General features: G+C 43.9%; 1 protein-coding gene across 1 annotated transcript in view; it reads left to right on the top strand.

Moving 5' to 3' along the window:
* CAST (calpastatin) overlaps nt 1-25,558 on the top strand; it is a 242,816-nt gene that overhangs the window by 52,314 nt on the left and 164,944 nt on the right. Inside the window, exon 3 of the mRNA XM_068247496.1 lies at nt 8,840-8,905. Coding sequence (XP_068103597.1) covers nt 8,840-8,905 — 66 coding nt within the window. The remainder of the gene's footprint in view (nt 1-8,839; nt 8,906-25,558) is intronic.

The raw sequence follows: 25,558 nt of genomic DNA, 5'->3' as shown, positions 1-25,558 counted from the left end.
TGGGGTGTATCCACTTAGGGCGATTGCAGGCCGGCCACAACGCTTGTCAAGGCACTGCTCATTCAAATGAATGGGCTGAGCCTGCACCATTGTTTATCGTTGTTTGCACGAACGCTGTGTTCTGATTTTTCCCGTCGTTTCAGCGACACTGGAAGCAACATGTTGCGTCCCGGGTTGCTTACCACTGCGCCTCCGTATTCTCCTCTTGAGTGAAAAATGCTGAAAGCTGTCAAATGCTTTTCTGCACACTTGCAGAAAAGTATTTGACCAACACGCCCGACAGAGGCCTGTGTGAACTGGCCCTTAGTGTCGGAAAAACTGACGCGTGAAGAGAGCGCACAGCAGTTTCACCAGTATTTCCCTCAGTTAGGTAGCATGCATTGTTCAGTTGGTGCAACCTGCGTTACCTAGGTAACGCGTACATTGCCAGGGTGCCGCACGCTAGGAACGCACATCAGTTTTACAGACATGGGGCTTGATTCACAAAAGCATGATAACTGCTATCACGGCAGTTATTATGCGATCTGCCGAGCGCGAAGGTTTGCCCGCGTAAAGGATTGCTCCGCGTGATAAACGAATGTTTGCGGGTGATCACGTGCGTGTTTCACAGGCGTCATTGCGCGCAAACATTCGTTTATCAAGCGCAGTAATCCATTACGTGCGCATACCTTCGCGCGGCAGATCGCGTGATAACTGCCGTGATAGCAGTTATCACGCTTTTGTGAATCAAGCCCCTTAAGTGAATATGTACCATTTATTTATAAGTTTTAAGGAGCGCTACCTAGATCACATTATTGTTCCAGCTTTCTGCTGGATTAAAGTAGCTTGACATAAAAATTGTTTATGGATAAACAATTCAAACCCCTACTGTGTTTCCTTGATGCCTGCAGAAATAAAGAGCGTGTGACGTAGGTGAAATCTGATTGGCTGCTGCATTCTGTGCGGCTCTGTGTTGCGCTATTAAATAATTTAGTTTCTCCACCTGTTTTTGCTTTTGGGATAAAAGGCTTTTGCTAGACTAACTTTATGGAACATTTTATTTCATTTTGTACTTCTCTAAGGTTCATCAGCAGATCAAGACCTGCATGTGACCAATATACAGTACACTGATTAATCAGAACATTTAACCACTTACCTAATATTTTGCTTAGTTTTGTGCCACCAATACAGCGGTGACCCGTCGAGGACTTCACAGATTTCCTGTGGTATTTGGTACCAAGGTGTTACCAGCAGATCCTCTATGTCCTGTAAGATGCTGGGCGGGGCCTCCATAGATCAGGCTTATTTTTCAGCACATCCCACTGATGCACATATTAGGTTTTATAGAATATTGAGGCCAAAGGAAACGAGATTCATTTGACCAGGCCACCTCCTGTCACAGTTCTATAATAGAGTGATCATACATCTCAAATGTCAGTTGTAAAATGTAAGTGTGCCTTTTGAAAACAAAAAGTATTTGCGATAATTCATCTGTAAGTAAGCAACAATGGTTTCCCATGATGCATCACTCCTGAATATGCATATCATCTCTTTAGGCCCCTGCAAGCCAGGGTGCACATCCAGAAACGCTAGTGTATAGTGAGCCTATAAGTAATACATTTTACAGAGCCACATCAACTCAGCATGCAGACAGTCTGTTTCTGACTTCTTGGTCCTAGTCAGTACATTGTATGGATTGTTATGGCTGTATGGGATAGGGCTTGGACCAGTAATAAGGGAATAGTGGTGACCCAGAGCTACCTGGAAGGTATAAATGGCTTAAAGCAAACCTGAAGGGAAATAAGAAATACAAACAAACAGATGCTCACTTATAGAGAGGGAATGCTCTGGGTCCTATAGAGCCTTTCCGTTCCTCTCCTGGTGCCCTCATTACAGTGTCATCATCCCTGTTAGCAGTCTTCAACCGAGGGTTGAAGACTGCTCTGTCCAGCCATGGTAGGCTTTGGAAGTCTTCAGGAGCCCAAATGCTCCTGAAGACAGACGGCTCCGTACTGCACCTGCGTAAGCGCTCTCTCTCGCGCGCATGCGCAGTACAGAGAGCACTTCAGGAACACTTGGAACCCAATTCTTAGGCCGGGTTTCCACTACTGCGAATCCCGGCCGATTCCCACGAATTCGGATGGAGTACAGCAGCCTACAGAAGTCTATGAGAGCCATCCGAATTCGTGGCCGAGGAAAAATCTGAGGCCCTGCAGCATAATTTCGTCCGTAGCTGTCCGAATCCTATAGCCGTGCATAGCGCGGCTAGAGGGATTCGGCTGCGAGAGGCAGCAGCTGTGCCGGCATCGCGTCTCACAAGACGCATGCCGCCGCACAAATGGAGAGGTAGCCTAAAGCACAGCAGAGCCCACAAACTGCCTAAGAATTTGGCCTTCCCTTGCTGTCTTATATATCGCTCACCTTGCCAGATGACATCGTAATAAGATAATCGTTGTGATTCACATCACTTGTCACTGGTTTTACGTTTGTGGCTGATCTGTGTACAAAGGGCATAATCAGTAAAGAAGTGCAGAGGACAAAAGCATTGTAAACCAACAGCAATAAGATTACCATAAGGGTAAATATGGGGTTTAGTGAATGTAGTACATCTTTCACTAGGATGAATAAAGCTGTGCACTTCATAAAATATATTTAATACATATAAACATACTTCTTTAAAGAGAAACCTTGGCAAAGAATTAAACGCCATCCCATTCAGTAGCTGATACCCCCTTTCCCATGAGAATTATTTTCCTTTTCACAAACGGATCATCAGGGGGGCTCTGTATGGCTGATATTGCGGTGAAACCCCTCCCACAGTGTGATGTCAGGACCATGGTCCTGACAGTTTCCTGTCTGTGATCCTCATTGCATTGTGGGAAATAACAGCTTTTTACAGCTGGGTCCAACTGCCAAAAAAGCAAACAGCATCTCCTTCCAGTGACATCACCTACTAGCAGTAAAAATGTCACCATGTAATAAATGTCAGAATGTAAATCAGGGAGAGGAAAGATTTTACACTGGGCAAACACTGACTAAATCATTTATACATAATGATTGTAAAAATGAAGCACTTTTGTTTTATTACATTATTTTCACTGGAGTTCCTGTTTAAGACAGTGCTGAAATATGCATAGTCCTTGAATAAGTCTGTGCTAGCAGGAAAGATGAGCTGAGCAGTATGGTGACTAAGGGGAATATGAACAAAACTTTGATCGAGTCGCTGTGTGCAGAGAGTACATATCAATTTTACCGTTCCTCAGGGTGATAAGGTAGCTTGCGTTGCACAATTAGTGTGACCTGTGTTGCCTAGGTAACGCAACCATTGTTAGAGTCCTGCACATTACCCTAGCGACGCTTGCATTACTTAGATAACACGGGTCGCGCTTATTGCGCAACGTGCGCTACCATGTCTATTAAGCTTTGCTAGGAAGATCAGATTATAGGGTTCTTTGAGGGAAAGTTGGTGGCATGAATTTTTCAGTGTGCTCTGTTAAAGGAAATGCTAGCACTGTATAAAGGCATAATAGTTACCGTACATTCTGGGTTCTGTCCTCATCTTTAATTACAAACCTAGTGAAATGCTTGAATACTCCCAGTGGGAACATGTTATAAAACTATGTGGCTTTATTTATGCTTGCAATTTCCTTTCCTTAGATGAATTTCTTGAGAAATTCTGCCTTAGCCAGAGCTGCCACTCCTGCCCCAGTAGCATCCTATTATCCCATTGTACTTGCTAAATTATGTGCAGCGTGTTTTAAACAACACGCACGCAGGTCCAACAATATTATCAAGGGTGTATTGTTACCCAATACCCACCCTGGGAACTTATTTGCAGTCGTGTTCCTTGGTTTAAGTCTTCAGTCCATATTTTCTGTGACTAATTTAGGCTGAGGTACTTTTGTTATGTTGGACCTGATATCATCTGCTTCTTTTATATGGGGTTTACACAGGAGAAATAAACAGAAGTAATACAAATTCCATCCCCCATTATTTTTACCTGTGCTTGTTTTTTTCCTGATTAGAACAACTGCTGAAATATAAGTGCAAGTATAAATATCTAGAACTCCTCCACCCAAGGACACATGGTATATGCACCTGTGCAATGGAGTTATACAGTCTGAAATCTAAAGGTGGCCAAACACGATAAAATATAATGATCCAATTTTAGGGCAATGTGGTAAAAACGAGCCACTTTATAGTAAAATCAAAAGCTATTCTTTTATTCGTTCAAGAAATTTGATCACTTTTCCCTTTTTTTTTTTACCAACATAACTCGACCAGGAGTGGTGGATTGTTAGGATCAATGTTCATGAACAATGAATGGTGTAGGGTAGATTGTTAATTTCTTGATGTTAGATCACAGATGTCAAACCGGTCCTTCGAGGGCTGAGGTCCTCACACATTTTTGACACAGTTTAAATTAATTGATGGGTCTGAATCAGGAAACGTGCGGTCCATCAGATAGAACACATTCCTCTCTTTCTCAGTCCATCCTAAACACTGGCATGGATCTGGCCCTCCAGGCCTGGAGTTCCACACCTGTGGTTTAGTAGTTTTTTCGTAATTGGGGAAAAATTGAACACATGTGAGTGGTACATTGGTCAGATTTTTCAAATGTTCCAATCAATCGGAAAACTCGATTGTAATTCCTGAATTGAAAAGAACTGTAATAAATTGTATGGTGTGTGGCCAACTTAAAGGTTAGGGAAGCATTTGGTCCTTGAATTGGTACATCCTGTACACATGGGGCTTGATTCACTAAACCGTGACAACTCACAGCACGGCTGAGCTAGCATGCGAAAGTTCACGATTGCGTGCAAAAACGCTAGTGCGGCCGTGCTATGAGTTATCGCGGTTTAGTGAATCGAGTCCATAGAGTGTGATTTACTGACCTGACTGTAATCCTCTGGCCTAGTACACTTCTGCAGGATGTGACCACATCCTGCCTGGACATTAATGCTGCCTTTATGTGCACAAAACCGTACACTCCTGTGTTTATTTGCTTTTTTTTTTGCGTTTATTTGAAATTAATAGTGGATGCAGGTTTCCTTATCCATCACCAGGTATCACAAAGCTTCGCCTGCAGGCCAGTTGTGTCAGTTATGTAAAAAATGTCATGTGGCTAGGCAGTGTTTTGTATGTTTCTAAGCATGCACGTTTGCTGTTTGTTTTTGCTTTTTTTTACTTTTTAACTTTTTGAGTCAGTAGATAAGTGTTCATAAATGACTCCTTTTCACCTATTCACCTGTGGGCATAGCTATATTTGCTACCTTATTAAGCCCCCACCACTACCAGCCAACTGCTGGTACTACCAGCACCAGCACCCTGTCAGTAAACTCCACCAACTGTAACACAGAGGGATAGGTACTGTGTGGGAGGTTTTCTTCCCTTCTGGAACAAGCACAGAGCAGAACAAGTCTGGCGACAGTTTTGGTACTACCAACGACAAACTACCAACGACAGCTGGTACTACCAACTACCAGCACCCTGTCAGTAAACTCCACCAACTGTAACACAGAGGGATAGGTACTGTGTGGGAGGTTTTCTTCCCTTCTGGGACAAGCACAGAGCAAAACAAGTCTGGCGACAGTTTTGAGATTCACCTATGATAGTCTTTTTTTTTTTTGTGCTGTGCAATCTGTTTACATGCTATTTACACTATGTAGAAAAACAGTTAATAAAACATACACAAAAAAACTATGCCACTGCATAGGCTTCTAACTCTCTGCAAAGTACAAACCTAATGCTTGTCCTGAACCCAAAACAGAGTAGTCTTCAGCAGCACAAACTTGGCGTTATTTTTGTTTGCCAGTAGAACACAAAGCCTGTGCTCTCTAAGATCAGGCTGATCCCAGGCTGAGCTAATCAGCCTTTTATTTCCCACCTGAGCCTACCTCTCAGGGAGAACAACAAATTAAACGTGTAAATCGTGTAAATTAGTGACTTAAATTTAACATTAATCGGATAAAAGATTGTTGGTAAAAATCTGTTAACTTCCCTAACAAATTGTTTTAAAGAGACTCCGTATCAAAAATTGCATCCTGTTTTTTATCATCCTACAAGTTCAAAAAGCTATTCTAATGTGTTCTGGCTTACTGCAGCACTTTATACTATCACTGTCTCTGTAATAAATCAACTTATCTCTCTCTTGTCAGACTTGTCAGCCTGTGTCTGGAAGGCTGCCAAGTTCTTCAGTGTTGTGGTTCTGCTATGAACTCCCCCTTCCAGGCACCTGTATGCACACTGCCTGTGTGTTATTTAGGATTAGAGCAGCTTCTCTCTTCTCTCTTATATTTTACAAGCTGGATAAATTGTCCTCTGAGCTGGCTGGGCTTTCACATACTAAAGAATTACAGACAAGGGCAAAGCTGTTTGCAGGAAGGAACAAGCAGCCTGAAACTTCAGTGCATGAGAACAGGGGGAAAGAAACACACAAATAATCTCTTGAGATTCAAAAGGAAGGCTGTATACAGCCTGCTTGTGTATGGATGTATTTTGAATGTGTGGACATACTGTACAACAACCTACTTCCTGTTTTGGTGGCTATTTTGTTTGTTTATAAACAAACTTTTTAAAACTGTTTTTAACCACTTTTAATGCGCCGAGGAGCGGCGAAATTGTGTCAGAGGGTAATAGGAGATGTCCCCTAACGCACTGGTATGTTTACTTTTGTGCGATTTTAACAATACAGATTCTCTTTAAGGCAGCAACTAGTCTAAAGCAGCATGCAGATTCTGGACTCTTATTGCCAGATGTGATTGTTTCATGCAACAGTCTGTTGGCTGCATAGGTATTGCCTTATGCTGGGCATACACGGTGAGTTTCTGCGCCGGAATCGAGCTGCTGGCGGGTCCCCGCGGGCGCCCGAATAGATTCCCGCTCGTCCCCGCGGGCACTTCTTATCTCCCGCTCGTTTTCTTCCATTGTCCGCCCATGGGGATGGAGCGCGGAATCGATCCGGCGCGGTGATCGGACACGTCAGGAATTATAAATTGAGCTATCAGCGGCTCGATTGATAAGAAAAAACTCACCGTGTATCCCCAACATTACATTGCATCTGTTTGGCCAATCACTTTTGTTCTTTCGCATAGCAGTATACATTCTCCATGCCCCCCTCCGATCCCTCTCTGTAGGGCAGTACATTCTGCTGGACACACAGCCAAGTAAACATGTCTATGAAATGAGTGATGGCAAGCTGTTGCCCAAAACAATCACAAAATAAATTATTGCTGTAAAAGGCCAAATGCATAAAGCAGAACTCGAGATGTTTGTAAAAAAAAAAAAAATTACACCACAGGTGTGGAAAAACAAATATCTTTTTAGGAAGGTCTTTGCTGGTCCCGTTCCTCATCTTCTCTCCTATGCAGGTGTATTTATCCTCAGCACTGCTGTGACACTGAAGAACATGTCTTCTAAGTAGGCAACTATGTCCTACCACTTCCTGCAGTCAACAATCTTCCTATGCAAGAGGGGAGTTGGATGGCTTCGATTTACAGGGCCGCTATCCAATTACCTTTGCAGGAAGTGGAGGGGCTGACAGACATTGGAGGTTGTCTCATTCACCAGACACCTCACAGCTGAAGGAAGAAAAGACCTGTAATGTGGGGGAGTAAATATGAAAAGGAGAGGACCAAGAATTAGCAGGAGCTTTCCAGGGAAGGGGAGTTTGTGTAATAAAATAATACATTTATGATAAGAATAATATTCAGGTTGCATGCTAATACTGGACATCAGTCTATGCAGAGCAAGTGCTGTCACCGCCCTGGATGTTGTGTGTGAACTTGTCAGAGGGTGACTGCTACCATCAGAGAATGGCAACTGCCTCTGCAATGGGTGTCAGCCATAATAGATTACCTTATATTGTGATAAAATGAGAACGGCATACAAAAGGGTGATGTTTAGTCTAAATAAACATTTTTACATTGCTTGAATACAAAATCACTCTGACCCTTATCAGCAAAGAACATATGAACTGCCCATATTGCCCGATGGCGGCTAGCTTGATTCAGACCTTCAAAAGAAAGAGCCAGTATTTGACTGAATGTTTGAATCATGTGATTGGCTGTGTACAGTGCTGGCACTTATCATGAAAGACACTATTTTAATGATGACCTGAACTCAGAACTTCCTGTCTGCTCTAAAAGATATGCTACAGCATAATAACCTTTAAAGAAAAACATTTCTTTGTTATAGCTGATACAAATCCTGCAATACATCTGCAGTGTGTCTACTTCCTGCTTTCATGGAAGCAGACATAAGGTTAGCATCCTGAGTTAATCAATGAGCTACTCTGCCAAGGCAACCAGCTGACACAGCTGAGAGATCAAATTACACTAGTGATTATTATACACAGATGAGGGAGAATTAGTCAGGCTGAACTCTCTAAATGCATACAGGGTGCATTTCTCTATGTTTTCCTTCTGTCCTGTGCACGAGTTCAGGTCCACTTTAACACAGCAAACAAACATTTATATCGCGCTTTTCTCCTGGCGGACTCAAGGCATCAGAGCTGCAGCCACTAGGATGCGCTCTATAGGCAGTAGCAGTGTTAGAGAGACTTGCCTAAGGTCTCCTACTGAATAGGTGCAGGCTTACTGAGCAGGCAGAGCCGAGAATCGAACCCTGGTCACCTGTGTCAGGCAGAGCCCTTAACCATTACACCATCCAGACACCTTTATGGTACAACGTGACAAAGTATAAGAAGTGTGAGAATCTCATGCCGGGCAAAGTTCTGCTACAGTGTGGGGACAGTGTAGTGAAGGTATGATCATGGGGACAGTGTAGTAAAAGTATGTTTTGTTTCCAGGTGTGCCACAGGAATACTAGATAACACTGGCTATATTGTGTTTCCTTGCAGCAATGTGATAAGAAGACAGCTGGAGCGGCCAAACCTGCAGACAAGAAAACTCCTGATACGGCAGAGGTAAATACCGGGAGTAGTAGAAAGGCTGGGCTATTATGGAGCGTGTTACTATCATACTTCTGTATATATACACAAAGGCTGGCCATACACTGGTCGATGTGGCCAAAAGATAGACCCCTCTCCGGGCATAATCTGATCCAATCCCTCCACACACTGCACGTAGATTTTTAATAGATTTCAGCATGAAATCTAACCGCATCGTTGCGCTGTTTCATGCAGTGCTACGCTCATGGGACGTCGTTCTTCCATCCGGCACAATTTCAGATGAAAATAGTTAGGTCAATCAGGCCAGCATGTTGGGACATTGATTTCTAGCAAATTTAATCAAATCGGCTGTATATCAACAGTAAAAATCTACCAGTGTATGGCCAGCGTAAAGAGGAACTGTAACCAAGGATTGAACTTCTTCCCAATCAGAAGCTGATACCCGCTTTCCCACCAGAAATATTTACCTTTTTTAAATACAGTAGAATCTCTTTATAGTAAACGCTGGTATAGTAAACCTCTGGATATAGTAAACTCAGTCCTCGGGTCCCAGCAAATCCATCTGTATAAATATGCAAGGTATGACCTACTCTGATATAGTAAACTTATGATGTAGTAAACTACTTCCCTGGTCCCTTGGAGTTTACTATAAAGGGATTCTACTGTAAATCATCAGGAGGGTAAGTATAGCTGATATTGTGGTAACGCCCCTCCCACAGTGCAATGCTGTCTGTGAGCCTTGTTTCATTGTGGGAAATGACAGCTGTTTCCAACTGCCAAGCAACCAGTATCTCCCTCTGTGCATGTGTATATCTATAAAAGAGCAACCTTTTAGCCTATCGCATTGTTAGTGGGTGTGGTTATAGATAATGGCTGTTGATGCTGGTTTTTTTTCATGTCTGCCAGTAGTAAAAATGATTATGTGCAGGCTGGTTGTGGATCAAACAATATGAACAAATTACATGGCGAATATCAATCATCTCTATTTTTAACCACTTAAGTACCAGCGGTTTCTGCCCCCTTAAGGACCAGAGACCGCTGGTACAAGAAACAGCGAAATAACAACGAATACCGACGAATTGCCGCACATACCTCCCGCAATCGCCATCCACGCCGCATGCCGGGAACCTCAGCCACCCACTCTGCCGTCACTATAATTTCATTGGCTCCTGACGCTGCCTATCCATGTAAGCCAATGAGAGCTGCTTACATTGATAGACACGGCCAGGAGCCAATGAAATCAGGTCCTGACCCGCTCACAGGGCTTTCCCGTTATAGAGACAGCAGAGCGAGTGAGCTGTGGAGAGGAGACAGCGGTGAGATCATCGGGAGCGATGAAAGTGGCGAGAACGTGCGGCGTCAGTGTATTGAAATCTACACCCTGGCAGCCAATTAGCCATCAAAACAGGGCGTAGATTTTTAATTAGCGCGTTCCTTAATTAGTTAACTTCTCACTATGCAATGTATTGGTTTATTTTTTCCCCCTTTTCGCGTAAGTTCCTCTTTAAGATGATTGCTGCGTCAACTAAGGAACATGGCAGTTAAAACAAGCCTAGTTAACTTAAAGCGGTATTGTCACCATAAAAATCAAATTTCAACAGCAACTGGTCTGAGTGTATTAAGTAATAACGATGCTAATCCTGCATTCAAAACTTGCAAAACTTTTTCTGCTGTTATGGTTTGGAGTTATCACATACTTTATGAGCACTGGCCCTAGTGCCAAATAGTGCCAAAGAGTTAAATGCTGGGAGTTATTTTTTATCTATAATATATTCCTCCTCTTCCATTTATTTCCCTGCCTAGCTGCTTATCAGAAACATCCTCTGATTACTTGTGAGGTGATTGAATGTGTAAATAAAAAAAAGACAGTTCCTAGTATACACCTCAGTGGAAGTGTCTGACGACTCTGGGAGGAGGGCCGCTAATGAATACACAATGAGCAAGAGAAAGGAGGGGGGAAAACAAGAGTCAGGGAGGATATGATGTCAGCATTAGCTTGGTAAAATGGCCACTGCCTAGAATAGGATTTTCTGCTTTTCATTTATAAAATTCACAGGAATCATTACGTGGATAGCACAATACATTTGTTATGTAAGTAGAAGTAGTATTTATCTATTTATATGTGTGTTTTTTATTTCTAGGTTAACATGGGTGTCGCTTGTTCTTTAAGAATGATCTCACTTTTATTAGGAAAAACACAAATGATTCAGTTCAGCTATATATACAGTAACACAATGACACACTTTATTTCAGCTTGTCAGACACACAGTGGAAGATTCACATACTCACACATACCTTCACATAGTGGCTGGCAAACACAAAGGGGCAAAGACATACAGGGGCATAGTCACTAATTAATAATGACATTTCTCTGTGCATGGAAAGCATTGCAATTTTAGTGGTACTCACACTGCTTACATAGCATGTGTTGTGCAATGCGTGGAACCTTGGTTTGTGAGCATAATCTGTTCTGGAACATGCATGTAATCCCAAGCACTCTTATATCAAATCGAATTTCCCCATAAGGATTAATGGAAACTCAGATAATTTATTCCACAATCCAAAAACAGTTGTAGAAAAATAATGAATGCATAGTACTGTACTGCATAACATAGAGGGGAGGTAAAGTGTTAATTAATGGTATATAATGTTTATTTTAATTCCTTGGGAATATTTGTAGGTGTAATTTTACTTTTTTGCCACTAGATGTCCCCACCACTTTTTTTGATTATCTACTTCTGACCACATATAAGTGTTACATTAAGTACATTCATTTTTGGCAATGAATGGCAGCATCTCATTGATGCCGGTCTTCATTGATATCAATGAATGGGAACTGTGGCGAGAGTAGAGCGCAAGAGCCGACGGGAGCGTGCACAGCGCTGATCGTGGTGGTAGACTAATATCTACATGTCAGGGACTTCAGATCAAGTTCTGTAGGGCATAGATATACCGCTCGTGGTGCGGATACTAGTTACAGCACTGGATGTTCAGTGAGGAATTTGGTATCTTTGCCTACTTTGACTGAACATTTACAATTAATTACCTCTTTTGAAAGAAACAAGAAACAAGCGCTATATTGTGTATGCCAGAGGAAGCGGCCATGTTGCGAGAGGCAGGAGAGCCCGACTCGGGCCGTGGGGTCGGCAGCCGGCCCTGGGGTCTAATGAGCGGGGGGACCCGGCGGATCGGCACGGAGGGCGCGGACGGCGTCCTCCGTGCCTTAAAAGATGAGGCAGGTAATTTACTTTTTTTAGTAATTTCGCCTCGTAAGTCCTTTAAGGAGGAAGAGAGATGAACGTTTTAGGGCAACAAGCAACCCTTGCAGCTTATTTTATGTAAATTATGACTAAAGCCAGTTGTATGTGTATGGATGCAGCTCCATGCTATTGATTCCTACCTTCAAACAGTAAGCCTAACAGCATTTGTTGTTATGACTGCTGCCTCCCGCATTCATTCTGTAATCCACACAGATCCTTTATCTGAATGTAAACATTCCAATCCGCTGATCTCAGTCACTAGAATGACACTGAGCACTACTGTGGTGGCTCAGGATGCGCTGTATGCCAAGCATTCATATCTTTATCAAAACACACATTTTGAGCTAGTAGTTTATCTAACCTGTAGCCCACCCATTCTTTTGTTTGTTTGCTTGTTTTTTTGTTGTTGTTTTTTTTGGGGGGGGGGGGGGGTGCAGCTCTCAGCTATGAGCTAGGTCTTTATTAGTGGTATTGATTTAGTATTGATTCATGAAGATCCAACATATTCCGTGGTGATGTACAAAGTAAGAAACACACTTGGGGTACATAATAGCACAGGCAATTGTATACATCAACTAGAGACACTGGTACAAAATTCAGTATTGGTAGATATATTAATTACAGTGACAAAAATAACATGACACATACCATGTATGACCATTTCATAAGCAAAAAATGATTAACAAATTCCAAGACACAAAAGGGTGATAAAGCCCTCCCCTTGTGAGCTTCCAATCTAAAGAAATGGGGGAGGGCATAAGTGGTGGGGTAGTATACAATATGTATAGCTAGAGGCAGTCTGTTTTAGATTATCTAGTAAGGAGTACAACTTGGCCAGAGGTTGAAGAGGTGAAAGCTAGAGTGTATGCTTGTGAGAAAAAGTGAGTTGAGGGAACTCTTAAAGGGATATTTAAGCCTAAGAAAAAAAAAATCAGTTTTACTCACCTGGGGCTTCTACCAGCCCCCTGAAGCTGTTCCGTGCCCTCGCAGTCACTCTCGGATCCTCCTGTCCCCCGCCGCCTGCTACTGTCGTTTTGCCGACAGGCCAAATGAAGCGTAACCTTCTATGTGTTCCCGTAGCCTTCTACGCAAAGAAGTCTGCGGGAATGCGTAGAAGGTGACGCGTGGCCAGGCCTGTGCAGGCGCAGTAAGCCTGTCAGCCAAAAATGAAAGTAGCTGGTGGTGGGGTACAGAAGGATCCCAGAGTGACTGCGAGGGCACCAGACAGCTGCAGGGGGCTGGTAGATGCCCCAGGGGAGTAAAACTGATTTTTTTTCATAGGCTCAAGATCCCTTCAAAGATGTCAAAGGTTGGAGAGTGGTGATGGCTATTTTATGAATTCAAGAGGAGGGGTGAGGCACATGAGAAATCGTGTACATGTGAATGCGGAGTTGGAGTTGGTGGTGTCTTAAACTGAGGAGTTGGAGTTGGAGTCGGATGATTTTTATACCGACTCCAGAGTCCTGGTTGGTGGCAATTTATCAACATGTCCATTGGAGATGGGTCTTCTGGGGGGCCCATCTGAGTACAACTGGCAAAATGTACTTGCTAAAGTCTATCTACATTTATCCCTCTCACCCCTCTTACTGTTTTAGTACCCTAAAGATGTGTTCCCACTTGAGCTGAGAATGGGCAATTTCTGTCTGTTCTCCACTCATTGCAAAACTGACAGTGAACGGCTCCTATTTTATATACAAGACCCATTCACACTTGTCACCCTGCAACGGATCCACAGGATCCATTGCGATAAGTGGGCCACACTTCTGTGCAGTCCGGGCAGGCGGATTCAATCCCCATATAGCCTATGGGGGTAACGCATCTGCCCCGGGTTCCAGCTGGACCACAGCGGACCATCCGAGCAGAGACTACACTCTCTGCTCCAGTGGGAACTGAGTCTGAGCCTAATACATCTTACTCTCCAAATTCTCAACATTCAACAAAACTTTTAAGAGTGAAATTCCTAGAGATTTAGAGAGACTTAATTACATGACAGCCATTCTCACTAGAGTTTTCAATGGAAGTTGGACATTATGAATTTCCTGTCTGTACTTTGCCACTGCATTTGTAATCAATTAAAATGAGCAGAGACATCAACCCTAGCCACTAATTAAATAGGACTGATGTTGGAGGATGAATTGAATAAAAAAACTGTAAAACAAAAACCCAGACCCCTCCAAAAACCAGGTCTCCCTTGCTGTCTATTGTCCAATACAACGAACACAAAAAACGTGAGACACAGTAAATCTACTCAAAATGTACATTGGCTATGCTATGACTATACATATTGCCAATACATATTGCCAATCCAGTGTAGAGTGGACCAGGGGTGCCTCTGGCCCTCCGTCACCCCAGGCGGGAAAATCTGTGGCGCCCCCCCCCCCTTTTTATTTCTGCCAATGACTGTACTGGGGTGCAAATACTTAAAGGTACCCGTTTGGATGGGCTCCCCTCCCTGGCTATATGCTGTGCCTTCTGTTCGTGGCTGACACGTGGCTCCTGAACTGAAGAGAGAGAGAGAGAGAGAGAGAGGACAGATATAGGGTGAGAGAGAGGGGGGGCAGACATAGATGGAGAGAGAGAAATAGATAGATATAGGGAGAAAAATAGAAAGATGGGGGGGGGAGATAGATAAATGGATATGGATTGATAGATATATAGGAAGATAGATAGAGTGAGTGTGTGAGAGAGAGAAATATAGGTAGTTATAGGGAGAAGAAGAGAAAGATGGGGGGAGGGAGAGAGAGGGATGGATGGATGGATAGATATAGGGAGGGGAATAGAGATAGATAGAAGAGTGAGTGAGTCAGTGAGTGAGATAGATAGATAGATAGACAGACGTACTACCAGTCCACACCTGACCTGTCAGAAAACAAAACACTGCAGTGCACAGTAAAGGTAGCCATACACTGGTCGATTTGCCATTAGATCGACCAGCTGACAGATCCCTATCTGATCGAATCTGATCAGAGAGGGATCGTATTGGCTGCCTTTACTGCAAACAGATTGTGAATCGGTTTCAGCCTGAAACCGATCACAATCTGTTGAGCTGCTCCTGCCGCCTGTCACCTGTCTCCCTCCCCCCCCCGTATACATTACCTAAAGCTGGCTCTGGGTCCTCTTCTCCGCGCTGCACCCCGCACCGCATCCCAGCGTACACTGTGTCACTCCGTGACCAGGAAGTTCAAATAGAGCGCCCTCTAGTTGAACTTCCTGGTCACTGGAGTGACACAGGAAGTTAATGTCCGCTGGGATGGAAGCAGGAACAGAGCCGTGCAGCGCGGAGAAGATGCCCGGGAGCCAGCGTCAGGTAATGTATACCTGATCGGATCGGCCGCCGCTAGTGACGCGCTCCCTACCCTTGGGCGATCGACGGTATTTTTCTGCACGGCGCGATCGACGGACCGATCTGATTTCGGGGGGAAATCGGATCGGCGGGTGCGTTTAGCGCGAACGATTGGCAACAGATTCGATCCCAGTGATCGAATCTGCTGTCGAAACGGCCGCAAATCGGGCCAGTGTATGGCCAGCTTAACACACTGAGTCACTGTGCACACAGATGCCCATGCTGTTCTTGTTTACACAGCAGCTACAACCCCCCAGTAATAAAAAATCAATGCCTCGCTCTACACACCCAGTCTGCTCTGCCTCTCACATCCTCCCCCACCCGGCCAATAGAAAAAGAATTCTGCTGCAACTTTCCTCGCTACACAGTCACAGCTCCCCTCGTCCTGCAGCGGAGCCAGAGCTCAAGCGTGACCCAGCCAGCCCCAGAAGACACTGACAGTGAATGTGCAGGCAGAGAGAGCAACTGCCCTGTGTACAGAGCTTACATGACTTTTTCATGCTTATCTTTCCCAGAGTGGTAATAAACTCATAACCTTGACTACACTTGGCAATGCTTGTACAGCACCTACATTATAATACTTTAATATGATACGGATGAATGACTATCACTGTTGCTGCATCTATCATGTCACTAGAGCTATTATGGCCAAGTTTATATGGCACTGGAATGCTGACATTCCTCATTCCATTTCATCTCATAGCTTTTCTGCTGCTAACTTTTAGGACGATGAACATGACACACCCAAACTTGCTAAGACTGGCAGGATGAGCTAAACAGGCCTGTCAGCACACAAGCTTTCTGCTCCTCATGACACAGAGCACCTCAGAAGGGCAGTGGGAGTGTTTCCTGTATAAACATGGGGCGGGTCTCCAGATTTGTGGTATTTAGGGGTTTAGTACAAAGAGCAAATACAAACAATTTACACTATGAAGCATACACTATGCAGCGTAACCATTGTTTCTGTGTACAGAATTACATGTGTCTTATGTGTTTGCTCAATATAACAATACCATTTAATAATGCTGTTGTGTGTTCTCCTATTTTCCCCATTTAAAAGAAACACAAGGTGAAAATAAACTAATGAGATAAACAATTGGCTCGTCCGTCTCCTAAAAATTACTTTTTTTTTAGATACCCCATAGTTTTATTTTGTTTGTTTTTTAATGGGACCCTGAGCTCTGCCTAAAATTGCAATTTGGGCTTACCTGGAGCTTCCTCCATCGCCTTGTAACCCACAAGTTCCCCCGGTGTCCTCCTGGCTCCTCTCCTGGTTCCACTGGCAGCTCCGTTAATTGGTGTGTACGCCACATGTCATCACGCCGGCCGTCGTGAAAGTCCTGCCCATGTGTAGTTCTCTAAGACTGAACCGCGCATGCGCAAGACTCACACACCAGCCGGCGTGGGGGCGCACACGGGAAACTTCACACCGAAGTCGCAGATTAGTGGAGCCGCCAGGGAGAGGAGCCAGGAGAACCCAGAGGGATCTCGCGGGCTACGGGGGGTGGGGGTGGAGGAAGTCCCAGGTAAGTCCAAATTGTGATTTTAGGCAGAGCTCAGGTTCCCTTAAAGCTTTTACTGTTTCATTGTCTCTGCTCAATGATGCACACATTAAATATGCCAGAGCTAAAATCCATGAACTATTGACCCTTTTTAAAACCTTCCAGCTCTTAGAAGCCATTTCTGCCAGGAAAGTATTTTATGGCTATAATTCCACATCAGTGAAGGTCACACTATAGTTCAACCTGGTCCCGACCCCGACAGAAACTGTCACTTGCATACCTGATTTTTAACTCTTTCAGGCTGAGAAAGAAACAAAGGAACACAGCCTGGTTATTTGTGTGCTCGGCACTGTACATACACATGTCTATGTCACCTTCTGTATCTTGTAAAGTGACAATGCAGGCTGTACAGTGGTGTGGGGGATAGCAGCACTCTTGCCTTGTAGTGCTAGGTCCCTGATTTGAATCTGGGCCTAGGCACCAGTTGGCCTAATGCACGCAACGGGGGTAACAGCGCTGGAATGAGGGGACCAAACAGGGACAGGGAAGCCTCTATAGAATCCAGAGCCTGTTCTCCATAGTGGAGTATGTGACTTTTTTGTCACACTCTATTTAAAGTTATCACAAAGTTATCACACTCTATCAAAGTTATCACACCCTAACAAAGTTATCACACTCTATCAAAGTTATCACACCCTAACAAAGTTATCACACGCTATCAAAGTTCTCACAAAGTTATCACACGCTATTAAAGTTCTCACAAAATTATCACAAGCTATCAAAGTTAACACGCCTTGGGCTTGATTCACTAAACCGTGATAACTGATATCACGGTCACGCTAGAGTTTTGCGAGCGTTAAAACGTACAAAATGTTTTTAACGCGCTGACGCAAATTTTTGTGCGCAAACGTGAATTTTCATGCAAAAAATCCATGTTTGCGCATTTTTTTGCTAATGCAATGCAAATTTGCATTAGCGGAAAAGCAAAACGCTAGCACGACTGTGATATCAGTTATCACAGTTTAATAAATCAAGCCCAAGGCGTGTTAACTTTGATAGCGTGTGACAACTTTGATAGCGTGTGACAACTTTGATAGCGTGTAATAACTTTGATAACGTGTGATATTTGTCTTATCACGGTTTAGTGAATCAAGCCCTAGGTATGATAATGCTGAGTTGTTATGTAAATCCAGTGGCTTTGATACTTCTTGAACCAGTACACACCTGACTTACAAACGACCCGCCAATATGACTTACCTGAAAATGTGAAATTTGATTCTGTGGAAAGTCAAAATATTTTTTTTTTAAAAAGATCTCCTAGTTATCAATTTAAAAAAAATTGTTTTTATACCAGTAAAATTACATTTCCCTGCAGTACACTGAGGGCACAGGGGGACAAAGGTGACTCAGTAGGGGGGCAGAGGTGGCACAGAAGGGGACAAAGTAGGCACAGGGAGGCATAGAGGACATACAGGGGACAGAGATGGCACAGTCAACTTAAGGGACCCATACACCTTACGATTTTCCCGCCGATATACAGCAGATTCGATTACTGTGATGGAATCTGCTGTGAAATCGTTGCGCAAACGCTGACAGAAGTTAGAACGATTGATTTCCATCCGAAATCAATCGTTCCTGTAGATCCGTCCGTGCGGAAGATTTCCCTCGATCGCCGGCGGGTCGGGAGTGTGTCGATAGCGGCGTTAGAATGCCTGACGACCGACGCAATACAGCGGCCATACATTACCTGCTCCAGTCGGCGCATGTCCCCCTGGTCTCCACTGTCTTCTTCTCCGCTCTGGGCTCCAGGGCTGCAGCTTCGCTGAACTTCCTGTCCCGGCAGGAAGTTTAAACAGTAGAGCGCCCTCTACTGTTTAAACTTCCCCGGACAGAAAGAAGTGAAGCCAGCTGGAACCCGGAACCCAGCAGGAGAAGGAGCAGCGGGGACAGAGGGGGACTTGCGCCGGCCGGAGCAGGTAATGTATAGCTGGCTGGGGCGGCGGTAGCTTCACAGATTGTGATCGGTTTCATGCTGAAATCGATTCACAAGCTGTTTGCAGTAAGGGCAGCCATACGATCCCTCTCTGATCAGATTCGATCAGAGAGTGATCTATCTGTTGGTCAATCTGATGGCAAATCGTCCAGTGTATGGCTACCTTTATGGAGATATTCAGGTTAAGAATTAACCTCTAGTCCCTATCTCATTCGTTAGCCGGGGACTACCTGCATACAGATGAGGGGCCGTGATTTCCCTGGCTGTGTTCCTCTTCTGGGAACGACCTTGCACATTGCTGAAGCCACAGAGTCTGTGGGAAGTAGCATAGTAGCACTATCAGCTCCCAGATTTCCCCAGAGCAGCTTTCCTATGCAGTATGCAGCAGCTCTGGCAGTGAGCTCAATTAATTATTGATGTGAATCATATAACAGCTACAATCCTGCTGCTCTCATTTCTGACAAAGTGGTAGCTAAAACAGCAGCTAGAATCCCCATAACACAACAGATTGTTATCCTGAAAGTCTCCAAGTAAAAATAAATAGTTGTCATGCCATTTCAGTAATGGATTCCTAGCTGGGACAGCAGTAGTAATGTTCAGAAGCTTTGTAAAAACACAGTTGGCCTTGTTGTCAGAAGACTATTCTATTTACAACTTGAAAGAGAAGATTTGCTGATACGCAGGCTACTGGTTCCATACATCTGTGCTTGTGTTGGTGTTAAAGAGGAATTTTACTGAATATGTATGGAGTTTGTATGTTCTCTCCATGTATGTGTGGGTTTCCTCCGGGCACTCTGGTTTCCTCCCACATCCCAAAAACATACAAAGTTAATTAGCTCCCCATTAAATTATAATGAACAAGCGACAATGGTATGGATTAGATTGTGAGCCCCTCTGATGGACACTTAAAGAGACTCTGAGCAGAGGCATAAATTGAAAATCTGGACTTACCTGGGCCTTCCCTGTAGCCTGTAAGATCCCTCGGCATCCTCTTGGTCACTTCTTTGGTCCAGCTGGTGGCTCTGGTAATCCTGCGACTTCAGGTGAAGTTGTGCGTGCATCTAGCGCGCCATCACACCAGTCGCCGTAAACTTCCTACGCTTTTGCAGTTCAATGTTTAGAACTTAGAGCTTACAGTGACCGGGATGGTGACGCACCGGGTGCGCCAGGTGTAGGTGCCCCAAGTATAGGTAGCCAAGTATAGGTGCCACCAGTATAGGTAGCCAGGTATAATTGCCCCAGTATAGGTAGACAGGTTTAGGTACCCCCAGAATAGGTAGCCTGGTATATGTGCCCCCAGTATAGGTAGTGTCCTCAGTCTAGGTAGCCAGGTATAGGTGCCCTTAGTATAGGTAACCAGGTATAGGTGTCCCTAGTATAGGTAGTCAAGTATAGGTGCCCCCAGTATAGGTAGTCAAGTATAGGTGCTCCCAGTATAGGTAGCTAAGTATAGGTGCCCCCAGTATAGGTAGTCAAGTATAGGTGCCCCCAGTATAGATAGCCAGGTATAGGTGGCCCCAGTATAGGTAGTCAAGTATAGGTGCCCCCAGTATAGGTAATCAAGTATAGGTGCCCCCGTATAGGTAATCAAGTATAGGTGCCCCCGTATAGGTAGTCAAGTATAGGTGCCCCCAGTATAGGTAGTCAAGTATAGGTGCCCCCGTATAGGTAGTCGAGTATAGGTGCCCCCAGTATAGGTAGCCAGCCTGGCCCCCCTCCCTCCACCAGCCGCTTCTCATTTACCTGCTCAGACGGGGGGCCTCTCCTCTACATAGTCCCTGAATCCCCCTCACTGCATTGCCGGTGCAACATACTTCAGAGAGAGACCTCAGATCAGCGGTGACCCGGAGTGGAGTAATGGGTAGTATGTGGTGCCACTTTCCCCATACGTTGCATTGTGTTCCTCCTGTTACAGGGAATGCAATGGCCACTGTGAACGTAGCTTTAATTTCTTATCCCCTTTATAGCTGGTCAAGTATCTTCCTAGTCAATTTTTGATACAGAGTTGGGAAAAGAAGACTATGCTTACAGGAAACCAAAAACGGGTATAATGGCGATGAGTGCTCCTAGCCATTACAGGCTCCGCCTTCAGGCACTGCAAGGACTTGAGGAAGCGGGATATACCCATGAAACGCGTATTCCATAAATTGCTTTTGCTTTATCGATTGTCCTTTACTTAGGTAAGCCACTTGGTATATTTTAAGTTATTCTAATTGATTGATATACTTGTGGAGTACCTCCTCCCACCCCCCATTTTTTGTTACAGGTTCACTTGAATCTTTTGCTAAGTATAAGACAGAGTGAATGATTAGAGAATCTCTTACGGAATTGTTATTGTTCTGTCTACTGCTAGTGGGGAGATTTCCTCTTACTTCCCATCCCGTCCTCTCCTGCTGTGAGCTGTATTTCCTGTTTCCCCCTCCTTTAAAGCTCCTGACATGTAACCAGCTGTTACAGGGAAGCAGATCTCACCTGCTGTAAAACCTCCCTTTTGTAAATATCTTTTTCTCCTAAGTTATCTCTTAGGTTATATTTTCATACCTTATTAATACAAATCCTTGTAAGCCACCAGGAAGCAGAAAAATACCCAGAATCATTTTGACAGTACATTGTCACCTACTTTTTGGTACTTTTTCAATTGCAAATTGCTGAGAAGTTATTTTACACAGAAGGTGAAAAATTATCCCCTAGGAGAAAACGTAGAAGCACAGCAGCTCCATGGCTCAGGACATTTCGACAGAGAGCAGTTTCCAGATGAGCAAATCCCCATTGACTTTCAATAGGTGACGCTAGCTCCAAAGCAGTCCTGGCCACTGATCACAAGATACTACTGTGTACCAGCACTACTCTGCAACTTTATAGCAAGTAAGATCTGCTTTAGGTTAGGTTCAAATCACCATTTTCTGCAACTGACATGTCAATGGATCCTACGTTAAAGAGGCTCAGAGACTAGTTAAAGTATAACTCTGATACTTGCCCGGGGCTTCCTCCCGCCCCATAAACACATCTAAGTCCCACGACGTCTGCTGTTCAGGCATGGTGAGCTCTGTTATTAGCCTCAGTGATGTCAGTTCGGGCCTACTGCGCATGCGCGTGAGGTCTGTGCATGCGCAGTAGACCCTGACTGGCATCAACTGAGGCTGGTAACGGAGATCACCGTGGCTGAATGGCAGACAGCGGGAGGACGGTATGGGACTTAGACGTGTTTATGGGGTGGGAGGAAGCCCCGGGTTAGTATCAGAACTATACTTTAACTCGTCTCTGAGTCTCTTTGTAACCTCTCCATTACATGACATAATACAAAGTCTTCTCCTGCACAAACTGTCCTGATACTGGACAGAAATTGGACATTTATGTAGAATACAGAGGCGCTTATATAGGATAAAATATATTAAAACAGTATAAAATGTGGGATACTGGTGGACTTACCTCCCCAGAGAAGACACAACAGTAGTGAGTCATAAAAATAACATGTATTCTTACTCCAACAAATTTGCAATGCGTTTCACTGGTCCAACACCTGCTTCCTCAGGCAAAGTACAATAGGGAGCAACTGCAATCAAAAATATATATGGAAGATTCTTAAAAAGGCTATCAAATACCAGATTTTATCTTAGTGCAGACAATAATTCTAATTATTAATTATTCTAATTACCCCTCAGGGGGGCTCACAATCTAATCCCTACCATAGTCTTATGTGCAGTGTTCTCCCCAGAATTTTTTTGCAGCCGGGTGGCATGAAATAGTAGCCGGGTGGCATGAAAAAGTAGCCGGGTGGGGCAATATGAGAGAATGCAGGGCCAGTGCTTCTGTGCGCAACTCTGCTTGTAGCATAGGAGGAGGTGGGCCGATGACACCAAAACTAGCCGGGTGGAGCTCCTGGCTAAAAGAGCCTAGGGTGAACATTGATATGTGTATGTATGTATGTATGTATGTATGTATGTATGTATCATACAGTGTATGTATCCTAGTCTAAGGCCAATTTAGGAGGAAACCAATTAACATATTTTGTATGTTTTAGGATGTGGGATGAAACCAGGGTGCCTAGAGGAAACCCGCACAGACAACATACAAACTCTTCGCAGATAGTGCCCTGGTTTGGGATATTATCCGGGGACCCAGCACTGCAAGGCTAGAATGCCAACCACTATGCCACTGTGCATTGTTTTGCATTGGCATTTACCATTAAGTGCACAGTCATGTCACTTACCTCTAAAGAGCTTACAGTCTAATCCCTATTATACTCGTAGGGCAGATTTTGGGTAATCTAGTTAACAGTATGTTTTTGGAAGGAGGGCGGATGCCAAAGTGCCTTGGGGAAACCCACATAAATATGGTGAAAACAACACAGTACACTTTGAACAATGTAAAGCCATGTATATTTTTGGCAGAATTTATCAATAGTTTTCAAATATGTGCAAACATGGTTTTTACGACATAGGTATGTTTACAATCATTTACACAGAGCATGACTACTAGGTAACACTGCTGTTTCTTCTTGTTCTTCTCCACCCTCTAGTGGCAAAACAATGACACTACACATATAAAACGAATGTTTAAAATTACACTTCAATTTGTCTTTCCATTTCATGGCTTACATGTGACAAAATGAAATCTATTTACCATCAAGTAGTCTGGATTAAAAACACTAAATGGTTGAAGAAGAATGAAGCATGACCTCAGTCAAATAAATCTATCTCTGTCTATCATCTGGGGTCTGAGGTGGTATTTTTATGCCAAACTATCTCCACCCCCACACACTTTCCATCTCTCCTCCTGAGCAGAAACTATCATTACTTATGTTTAAATATAGAAGTTACGCATTGTGGTTAGCAAATTATACAACAATATGTCATTTTTAACAGATAATAAAGTTCTACTTAAAACTCTCCCATGAAAACACAGTATCGTTTTGCACCATCCCAAACATCCCTCAGCCAATCTTGCAAATACCCTCTGCCTGTGTAGAAATAAGAGGGGCCATGTTAACTGACATTACCTAGGTGAGGATGATTTTCTGACACTTTGGCACCATCATTCAGCAAAGTATGGTTAAGGTGCCAAAGTGCAGGGAGTGCAGGGCAATTTTACCGGTATTCCTGACAGCATGTAGCATGCATTGCGCAATCAGAAGGGCCCACACTAACTAGGTAATGTGGGCTGCGCTAATTGCGCAATGCACGCTGCTTTACTGTTGGGAATACCAGTACAGTTGCCTTGCACACAACAACTTTACCATAACTTGTTGAACACACCCCACACCAAGTATTAAACTGCATAAAATGTCTACGTTTTTTGTGTGTTTTTCCTGATGAATACCGTACCGCGTAGTGTACATATGCATCAAAAATAAATATCTCTGTGTACTTGACTTTTTTTTTTTAATAATTTGGGTTTTAGTTTTCCTAGGGTTTTTACAAAAATATGAATGATTGTGGTTTTCAGTGAGTTAACTGTGTACTGTGTAACACCTCAACCTCACAAGTCCTGTTGTAGGGCCATATTTACCCATACCTTGTTCTCATCAGGTCTCAAAATGCCTACTAGATGGCTTATTTGGTTGTGACAAATAATAGGCTATAAGTATACTGTACACCAGTGATTCTGTATGCCTATCTGCTTTCTCTGCATTGAGGATATATTTGCATATGCACTTATAGTACTGAAGTGAGAAATTGTAGGAGTCACTCAGAAGACTTGCAGATACTGCCTGTGTTAAGAAAGCAAAATTGTAGGTAGCTTTTAAGGTAGCCATAGATCTAGCAATTCTTATTCAATCGACAAAGCGATCAACTTTATTAAGGAATTGACTTCAGTATGGTTGATCGAAAGTCACTCCACTAGTGGCCCACACACTACAACGATATCCAATGTGATTCACCTTCACTAATCAATTTGACTGATGTTGTGTCTCCATGCTCTGAATGCAAAAATTGATTCAGAGTCGATCGAATGACATGTGAACAGTAGCCGATTCCTGTGCAATTGACCGATCTCCTGCATCCTGCTCGATGGACTAAGCTGGTTGATTCGACATGATATCAGCCACTTTTCATCAATTGGGCATACTGGAGCACACTCGATTCCCTCTCGGTTCTATAAAATGATCAAATCAAATGGCTGATCGTGCAGCCTTTAGTTTTCTTTTAGCCCTCTATAAATCCTTGTGGTTGTGGTGGTCTATGACTTAAAGGACAGATGCAAGCTTTTTATATAAAACAAAATCTACTTACCCGGGGCTTCCTCCAGCCCCTGGCAGCAGTCCTGTGCCCTGGCCGCAGCTCCGCTTCCAGCCGGTGGCCCGTGGTCCCCTCCGGTGCAGATGCCAAGGTGCAGATGCATCTATTGCGCCTGTGCGTTAGCTGCTTGTGGTTGCTCACGTGGTCTGAAGTGTTCTGCACAGGTGTGATAGCCACACTAAGTCAGAGCGCACTCCAGAGTGGTGGAAGCAAAAGATATAGCTGTAGCGCTTTGACAATAGATAAACATAACATTGTATTTAGCAGTAAGGGGGAAGAATAACTGCAGCCATAGTTCATGATAAGTAGAATAGATGGAGGGGACACTGGG

The sequence above is a fragment of the Hyperolius riggenbachi genome, chromosome 1 (genome assembly GCF_040937935.1).
Source record: "Hyperolius riggenbachi isolate aHypRig1 chromosome 1, aHypRig1.pri, whole genome shotgun sequence".
In the NCBI taxonomy this organism is placed as follows: domain Eukaryota; kingdom Metazoa; phylum Chordata; class Amphibia; order Anura; family Hyperoliidae; genus Hyperolius; species Hyperolius riggenbachi.
This window is presented reverse-complemented; position numbering and strand designations above follow the sequence as displayed.